This window comes from Prunus avium, chromosome 2 (genome assembly GCF_965620075.1).
Source record: "Prunus avium chromosome 2, drPruAviu1.hap1.1, whole genome shotgun sequence".
Lineage (NCBI taxonomy): Eukaryota > Viridiplantae > Streptophyta > Magnoliopsida > Rosales > Rosaceae > Prunus > Prunus avium.
Genome location: NC_142285.1, coordinates 16,251,985 through 16,261,619, shown reverse-complemented (window position 1 = coordinate 16,261,619; position 9,635 = coordinate 16,251,985). Strand labels below are relative to the sequence as shown.

At 39.6% G+C, this 9,635-nt stretch overlaps 1 protein-coding gene and 1 non-coding gene across 2 annotated transcripts; one reads left to right on the top strand and one right to left on the bottom strand.

The window, feature by feature from the left end:
• Nucleotides 1-6,253: 6,253 nt before the first annotated feature.
• LOC148296562 (uncharacterized) lies at nucleotides 6,254-7,699 on the bottom strand. Its single transcript, XM_088248564.1, has one exon. The coding sequence runs from the start codon at nucleotides 7,697-7,699 to the stop codon at nucleotides 6,254-6,256; it is 1,446 nt and encodes a 481-aa protein (XP_088104690.1).
• A 538-nt stretch (nucleotides 7,700-8,237) lies between these two features.
• On the top strand, nucleotides 8,238-8,344 carry LOC148296561 (small nucleolar RNA R71). The gene has a single exon (XR_015834275.1). It is a non-coding gene; the product is annotated as a small nucleolar RNA R71 (small nucleolar RNA).
• The last annotated feature ends 1,291 nt before the right edge of the window (nucleotides 8,345-9,635 follow it).

The following is a 9,635-nucleotide window of genomic DNA, read 5'->3' as shown; positions in this document are numbered from 1 at the left end:
ACTTGGGCAACATCAAAATATGGTGGGAGTTGTCATTTGGTGAGTTTTGAGTGAAATCCAATCGCTAGAAGTATGGAATACACCAACCACTCCAATAAGGAACGAAATTCCGTTGAACTTGAATTGTCCAATTTCTCACACCTATTGATTTTGGATCGAGCCCAAAACTTGGGCAACATCATAATAAGGTGGGAGGAGTCATTTGGTGAGTTTTGAGTGAAATCCAATCGCTAGAAGTATGGAATACACCAACCACTCCAATTAGGAACGAACTGCAGTTGAACTTGAATTGTCCAATTTCTCACACCTATTGATTTCGGATCGAGCCCAAAACTTGGGCAACCTCATAATATGGTGGTTGGAGTCAATTGCTGAGTTTTGAGTAAAATCCAATCGCTAGAAATATGGAATACACCAACCACTGCAATTAGGAACGAACTGCCGTTGAACTTGAATTGTCCAATTTGGAACACCTATTGATTTCGGATCGAGAACAAAACTTGGGCAACATCATAATATGGTGGGAGGAGTCATTTGGTGAGTTTTGAGTGAAATCCAATCGCTAGAAGTGTGGAATACACCAATCACCCCAATTAGGAACGAACTGCCGTTGAACTTGAATTGTCCAATTTGGAACACCTATTGATTTCGTATCGAACCCAAAACTTGGGCAACATCAGAATATGGTGGGAGGAGTCATTTGGTGAGTTTTGAGTGAAATCCAATCGCTTGAACTATGGAATACACCAACCACTGCAATTAGGAACGAACTGCCGTTGAACTTGAATTGTCCAATTTGGAACACCTATTGATTTCGGATCGAACCCCAAACTTGGGCAACAACATAATATGGTCGGAGGAGTCAATTGGTGAGTTTTGAGTGAAATCCAATCGCTAGAAGTATGGTATACACCAACCACTCCAATAAGGGACGAAATTCCGTTGAACTTGAATTGTCCAATTTCTCACACCTATTGATTTTGGATCGAGCCCCAAACTTGGGCAACATCATAATATGGTTGGAGGAATCATTTGGTGAGTTTTGAGTGAAATCCAATCGCAAGAAGTATGGAATACACCAACCACTCCAATTAGGAACGAACTTCCATTGAACTTGAATTGTCAAATTTCTCACACCTATTGATTTCGGATCGAGCCCAATACTTGGGCAACATCATAATATGGTGGTTGGAGTGAATTGGTGAGTTTTGAGTAAAATCCAATCGCTAGAAGTATGGAATACACCAACCACTCCAATTAGGAACGAACTGCCGTTGAACTTGAATTTTCCAATTTCTCACACCTATTGATTTCGGATCGAGCCCAAAACTTGGGCCACATCATAATATGGTGGGAGGAGTCATTTGGAGAGTTTTGAGTGAAATCCAATCTTTAGAAGTATGGAATACACCAACCACTCCAATTAGGAACGAACTGCCGTTGAACTTGAATTGTCCAATTTCTCACACCTATTGATTTCGGATCGAGCCCAAAACTTGGGCAACATCATAATATGGTGGGAGGAGTCATTTGGTGAGTTTTGAGTGAAATCCAATCGCTAGAAGTATGGAATACACCAACCACTCCAATTAGGAACGAACTGCCGTTGAACTTGAATTGTCCAATTTGGAACACCTATTGATTTCGGATCGAGCCCCAAAGTTGGGCAACAACATAATATGGTGGGAGGAGTCATTTGGTGAGTTTTTAGTGAAATCCAATCGCTAGAAGTATGGAATACACCAACCACTCCAATTAGGAACGAGCTGCCGTTGAACTTGAATTGTCCAATTTCGAACACCTATTGATTACGGTTCGAGCCCAAAACTTGGGCAACATCATAAATGGTGGGAGGAGTAATTTGGTGAGTTTTGAGTGAAATCCAATCGCTAGAAGTATGGAATACACCAACCCCTCCAATTAGGAACGAACTGCCGTTGAACTTGAATTGTCCAATTTGGAACACCTATTGATTTCGGATCGAGCCCCAAACTTGGGCAACAACGTAATATGGTGGGAGGAGTCATTTGGTGAGTTTTGAGTGAAATCCAATCGCTAGAAGTATGGAATACACCAACCACTCCAATTAGAAACGAACTGCCGTTGAACTTGAATTGTCCAATTTCTCACACCTATTGATTTCGGATCGAGCCCAAAACTTGGGCAACATCATAATATGGTGGGAGGAGTCATTTGGTGTGTTTTGAGTGAAATCCAATCGCTAGAAGTGTGGAATACACCAACCACTCCAATTAGGAACGAACTGCAGTTGAACTTGAATTGTCCAATTTCTCACACCTATTTTTTTCGGATCGAGCCCAAAACTTGGGCAACATCATAATATGGTGGGAGGAGTCATTTTGTGAGTTTTGCGTGAAATCCAATCGCTAGAAGTATGGAATACACCAACCACTCCAATTAGGAACGAACTGCCGTTGAACTTGAATTGTCCAATTTCCCACACCAATTGATTTCGGATCAAGCCCAAAACTTGGGCAACATCATAATATGGTGGGAGGAGTCATTTGGTGAGTTTTGAGTGAAATCCAATCGCTAGAAGTGTGGAATACACCAACCACTCCAATTAGTAACGAACTGCAGTTGAACTTGAATTGTCCAATTTCTCACACCTATTGATTTCGGATCGAGCCCAAAACTTGGGCAACATCATAATATGGTGGGAGGAGTCATTTGGTTAGTTTTGAGTGAAATCCAATCGCTAGAAGTATCGAATACACCAACCACCCCAATTAGGAACGAAATGCGTTGAACTTGAATTTTCAAATTTCTCACACCTATTGATTTCGGATCGAGCCCAAAACTTGGGCAACATCATAATGTGGTGGGAGGAGTCATTTGGTGAGATTTGAGTGAAATCCAATCGCTAGAAGTATGGAATACACCAACCACTCCAATTAGGAACGAACTGCCGTTGAACTTGAATTGTCCAATTTGGAACACCTATTGATTTCCGATCGAGCCCAAAACTTGGGCAACATCATAATATGGTGGGAGGAGTCATTTTGTGAGTTTTGCGTGAAATCCAATCGCAAGAAGTATGGAATACACCAACCACTCCAATTAGGAACGAACTTCCGTTGAACTTGAATTGTCCAATTTCTCACACCTATTGATTTCGGATCGAGCCCAAAACTTGGGCAACATCATAATATGGTGGGAGGAGTCATTTTGTGAGTTTTGCGTGAAATCCTATCGCTAGAAGTATGGAATACACCAACCACTCCAATTAGGAACGAACTGCCGTTGAACTTGAATTGTCCAATTTCCCACACCAATTGATTTCAGATCGAGCCCAAAACTTGGGCAACATCATAATATGGTGGGAGGAGTCATTTGGTGAGTTTTGAGTGAAATCCAATCGCTAGAAGTGTGGAATACACCAACCACTCCAATTAGGAACGAACTGCCGTTGAACTTGAATTGTCCAATTTGGATCACCTATTGATTTCGGATCGAGCCCAAAACTTGGGCAACATCATAATATGGTGGGAGGAGTCATTTGGTGAGTTTTGAGTGAAATCCAATTGCTAGAAGTATGGAATACAGCAACCACTCCAATTAGGAACGAACTGCCGTTGAACTTGAATTGTCCAATTTCTCACACCTATTGATTTCGGATCGAGCCCAAAACTTGGGCAACATCATACTATGGCGGGAGGAGTTATTTGGTGAGTTTTGAGTGAAATCCAATCGCTAGAAGTATGGAATACACCAACCACTGCAATTAGGAACGAACTGCCGTTGAACTTGAATTGTCCAATTTCTCACACCTATTGATTTCGGATCGAGCCCAAAACTTGGGCAACATCATAATTTGGTGAGAGGAGTCGTTTGGTGAGTTTTGAGTGAAATCCAATCGCTAGAAGTATGGAATACAACAACCACTCCAATTAGGAACGAACTGCCGTTGAACTTGAATTGTCCAATTTCTCACACCTATTGATTTCGGATCGAGCCCAAAACTTGGGCAACATCATAATATGGTTGGAGGAGTCATTTGGTTAGTATTGAGTGAAATCCAATCGCTAGAGGTATGGAATACACCAACCACTCCAATTAGGAACGAACTGCCGTTGATCTCTAATTGTCAAATTTGGAAGACCTATTGAATTCGGATCGAGCCCAAAACTTGGGCAACATCATAATATGGTGGGAGGAGTCATTTGGTGAGTTTTGAGTGAAATCCAATCGCTAGAAGTATGGAATACACCAACCACTGCAATTAGGAACGAACTGCCGTTGAACTTGAATTGTCCAATTTATCACACCTATTGATTTCGGATCGAGCCCAAAACTTGGGCAACATCATAATAGGGTGGGAGGAGTCATTTGGTTAGTTTTGAGTGAAATCCAATCGCTTGAAGTATGGAATACACCAACCACTCCAATTAGGAACGAACTGCCGTTGAACTGAAGATATGTGATCAATCAGTGTGTACAAGTGGAAGCTATAGCTCAAAGGCACACGGTTTCAAAGCAAGCACACTCAAACCTTGAATAGAGAATATGCTTTGACTCTAATTCTCACAGAAAACACTCAATCACTCAGAACCTATGGTTTAATTCTCTCAAGAAAGCATAAGTGAGTGTAAGAAATAGAAGTACAAATTGGGTTAGATCTCATGAAAGGAATCAAATACTAAGAATAGAGATACACACATACTTACCATCACACATGAATACATCCTCAAAGATCAGCTAGGTCTTTCACAAGGTTGTAATGAAAGGCTAAGGTTTAGGGGAAATGGAAGAATTGGAAGGAAAAACAAGTAACTTAAGAACACACCAAGGTTGCATGCTTCATTAATCTGCAAGGTATCATTGATTTATAATGGCATGGCTGCAAACTTCATGGTACCACCTGGCATAGACCTTATATTTCACACTTAGATCAAATTGACACACTTTCTCTTTATCTTTCTTATTTGCTGATTTGATCTGCTACTTCTTTAACTTTATTGCACAGACTCACACCAATTTTCATTTAGGTACACGGCAGCAACTTCCTTGCTTTAAACTTTATCTTGGCACACCTTGGTATATTTCTAAGATATAGGGTATGGCTACAATAGGTCAAGTATCTCAGATTGAGATACAAAGGTAGGGAAATGATGAGGGTGATAGAAGAAAAAAAACTTTGAGTGTTTGGCTTCAAGAGGGCTAATGGAACACACATATGGGTAGGGTGAAAAGAAAGCACATAGAATGGTTATACACACATAGCCTAGCATCACTTCAATGAGTTCATTCATGAATGAGAGCAAGCATATGATATCTGCAAAAGAGAATCATCCTTAGTATTCAATCAAAATGAAATGATGAGATCAATTAGAGTGAATCGAAGAAAATAAGTATGGATGAGAAATAGAACACTTTAAACCCTCTCAAGAAAGCAATTAGGCTCGATATAGCTCACTAGGGTAGTTTCCACTATTTTCCTTCAAGAATTTGAGCATGGTACTTTAGCCACCAGAATTCTAAGAGCAAAAGCTTTGTGAAGTGCAAAATTCTGATATGAAAACTTCAAATAGCAGCTCCATAGTATTGATTGTATGACATTCTTAAAAAAAAAAAAATTAGTGACAAGAGAACGAAAATTGAAAACACAAATTTAAAATTAAAAACCTTCCCCCCAGACCTGAATTGAACATTGTCCTCAATGTTAAAGCATACAAAAGATGATTGAGAACAAGCAAATGATAAAGGGAAAAGTTAAGAAGAAGGTTTAGAGAAGAAAAAAAAAAAAAAAAAAAAAAAAAAAAAAACAAATATATAAGCAACTCACGGATGACCAGTTAAGGGCCTCAGAAAACACAGCCAGGGGATCCGGGAAGGTTGGAGGGGTCACAATGGTCCCGCTTAAAACCCAAACTTCTTAGACACCGAAGGTGTCGCCTAAAGAACTCCTAGACACTGTGTTGACGTAGGTGCTCACTGGGGTTACCAAGAGTTAGCTTATATGAAAAAAAATGAGTTAGCTTATATGAAAAAAAAAAAAAAAAAAAAAAAAAACAAATCTTTTTTTTTTTATATAAATTTATTTATTTATTTATAAAAAAAAACAGAAACTTAAAATGACTAAAATAAAAACAAAACAAGTAAAGAGAAAGGATTGAAATGCTCCCCCCCTGATGCGATTAGGTCGACCGCTAACGTGCTTCTTCTTGAACACATGGGTTGCCTCCCAAGAAGCGCCTTAGTTAATGTCTTGGCAAGACATTATGCAATCAGATTATGATGAGTTGGGGGGTTTCGGATCAATCGTCTCAAGATAGTTCACCCAACTTCTTCTCCTCTTCCTTTTCCTTTTCTTTTTCTTCAAGTGTGCAAGGGGTGTAACTTTGAACATGCCATTGGATGGTTCCACTTTCGTAGAGCATGGATCAAGGGGCTCAAGTGGTAACCCAGAAATTGGTGGAAATGGATGGAACACTTCTAGGGCAGCTACCACTTCTTGGAACTTTGGTTCAACTTGTTCTTCCTCTGCTTGTGCAATGACAACTTCTATAGCATCAGTGGGCTGTTTCTGCAAACTCTTAGAAGAAACTTCATCATTCACAACATCAATTGAAAAACAAGTATCAAGAGAGATAGAAGGTTGAGATGGAGGATCAAACACTTTAAATTCAGCAGTTTCACCCAACACAGTCATGGAGAGGGTGCCATCTTTCATATTGATAATTGTGTTTGTTGTGGCTATGAATGGTCGTCCTAAAAGAATGGGATCAACACGATCTCCATTTGGATTGTCCTCCATATCCATCACTACAAAATCAACAGGGAGAATTAGTGTATTAACTTGAACTAGAATATCTTCTACAATACCTTTTGGATATTTGATAGAATGATCAGCTAGTTCAAGACGAATTGAAGTCTTCTTCATCCCTTCTAAGCCAAGCTCTTGATAAACTGAATATGGCATTACATTGATGCCTGCTCCCAAGTCCAACATGGCTCTTCCAACCTTCTTGTCTCCAATGTTAATTGGAATGTCAAAGCTGCCAGGATCTTTTGATTTTGGTGGAAGCTTCCTTTGCAACACAGCACTTACATTCATGTCGAGCTTTACTTCTTCATTTGGAGCAAAATTGAGCTTGTGAGTCTTCAAGTTCTTGATGAACTTTCCATATGCAGGAATCTGTTCAATAAGATCAAGAAAAGGCAAATTCATATTAACTTTACTCAAAATATCATAAATCTCTTTAAAAGCCTTATCTTGCTTTGCTTTCTTAAGACGCCCTGGAAATGGAATAGATGGAACATATGGAGCGGGTGCCACGTGTCTATCTTTTTGAAGATGTGGTGGCACGAATTTGTCATCCCTTTTATGCAATTGGAATTGTTTGGATTCCCGAGAATCTGATTTGGCCTTAGGAGCAGATTGGGATGTTTTGGGCTGTTCTCCTTCCGAAGTTGTGATCTCCTCCTCTTCATCTTCATTTCCTACAACCACAACATCATTTGAAAGATTAGAATCAACTTGATTATCAATGATCTCACCTGATCTGAGCACATGAATGGCCTTGACTTCATGGTTCTTTGGGTTGATCTCAGTTTGGCTTGGCCATTTCCCAGGCTCTCTTTGAGTTATTTCAGCAGCTATTTGGCCTAATTGGACTTCCAATTTGGAGATGGCAGCTTGTGTGGTTTGCTGAAAATTGGATTGGTTGATTGCCATCTGCTTCACTATATCCTCCAATGATGATGATGATTGTTGTGGCCTTTGGAATGAAGGGGGATTTGCTTGATTCTGGGTATTTCTCCATGAAAAGTTTGGATGATTCCTCCAACCTGGATTATAACTTTGAGAGTATGGATCATTTCTTGGACCTTGGTTGTAGGAATTTACCAACTTAGCTTGCTCTTGCACAAATTCTGGATATCCAGCCCCAAGTGGACAAGCTGTGGTAGCATGGTCATGAGTTTCACAAATGCTACACACTTCCTTCGGAGGGCTTCTTGAGTTTAATGCAAGAAGAGCATCTAGCTTTTGTTCCAGTTTTGAAATCTGCACACTAGAAGCATCATTAGAACCACTAATAACACGTTTACCTCTTGTATCCGTATGTTGGGTCTCCATTGCTATCTCCTCAAAGAGTTCGTACGTTTCTTCTGGAGTTTTGGTTTTAAAAGAACCACCTGCAAAATTGGTGACTATATTATGACTAGAAGGGGTTAGTCCTTTATAAAACATACGCATTTGAAGCTTCAATGGAATCCCATGATGAGGACATTGGTTGAGCAGCCCATTGAATCTCTCCCATGCTTCACAAAACGATTCATCATCTTGCTGTGCAAATAATAAGATCTTGTCCCTAAGCATGTCGGTCTTTTGTGTGGAGAAGTATTTCTCCAAGAACTTCTTTTGAATGGCAGCCCATGTAGTGAGTGAACCAGGCTTCAAAGAATTCAACCAATACTTCGCCTTATCCTTTAAAGTGTATGGAAACACTCTCATTCGAAGTTGATCTTCCGTCACACCTGTCAAGGGAAAAGAACTCACAACATTAAAAATATCCTTTATATGAGTTAATGGATCTTCATTAGGTAAACCATAAAAGGAAGGCAACATATTAAGATGAGAAGATTTAAGCTCATAATTTCGAGCTACAGTGGGCAGCAAAATGCTTGAAGGAGATGCTGGAATTGTTGGGATATCAAGTTCTCCCATGAACTCAATGGCAGCCATCATTTCTTCTTCTTCTTGGTCTGAACTTGCTTCCGAATTTGAAGGTGAAGAACCAGGAAGTTCAGTGTGGAGAGCAAGACTTGTAAATGTAGCAAGAGCTTGCTCTTTTGCAGTTGACAACTCCCTTTCTAGACGATTCTGAATTTCAGAGGTCACCCAATTGGGTTGCAATGATGGTCCAGCGTTTAAAGATCTCGAACGTTGGAATGAAGACTTCACTTGTTCAAGGAATGGCCTGTTAGACATAAACTACCTGAAACAAAAAATTAGATTGATTAGAAACACTAAAAAGAATAGGGTAACCTTGGGCACATAACCAGGGAAGAACTTTCGTTCAGTCCCCGGCAACGGCGCCAAAAACTTGTTGTTTAATTATGTTAAGTCGCAAGTGTACGTGCCAATCAGTAGTATAGCAAGACAAGTACGAGGTCGTACCCACGAGGACTGAGAAGTTAAAATTAGTTATGTACTTAGGTTACCAAATTCAAGAAGTTAGGAAGTTAAGTCTAAAACAGAATTTAAAGCAAGAGTGAGTTTGTTGGAATGAAAACTACTAAAAGGGAATGCAAAATAACAAGTTACCAAAGCTAAGAAGTTGACCTACGAAAATAAGCTAAAAATGCATTCCTGTAATTGACAATTAGAAAGTTGGTTTTCGCAAACTGTGAATGCAATTGCATGTTGTGTGTGCAATTCCCTAGTTTCTGTTGGCAAATTGAATGTTGTGAAATGTTCTCAAACACTAGGGGTTCAACTTCAACATGACAATCCAATTTCAAGCTACAAGTTAACGATCACCTAAGTTGATTACAATTTCTGGAGTTCGTTCTTTCTTATGTATGATTATCCATATGGTGTTTGGTTTTAATCAAGTACTCAGAAAACACAACTTAGCTAAGGTGTTTAGTCTAAGCTATGAATCTGA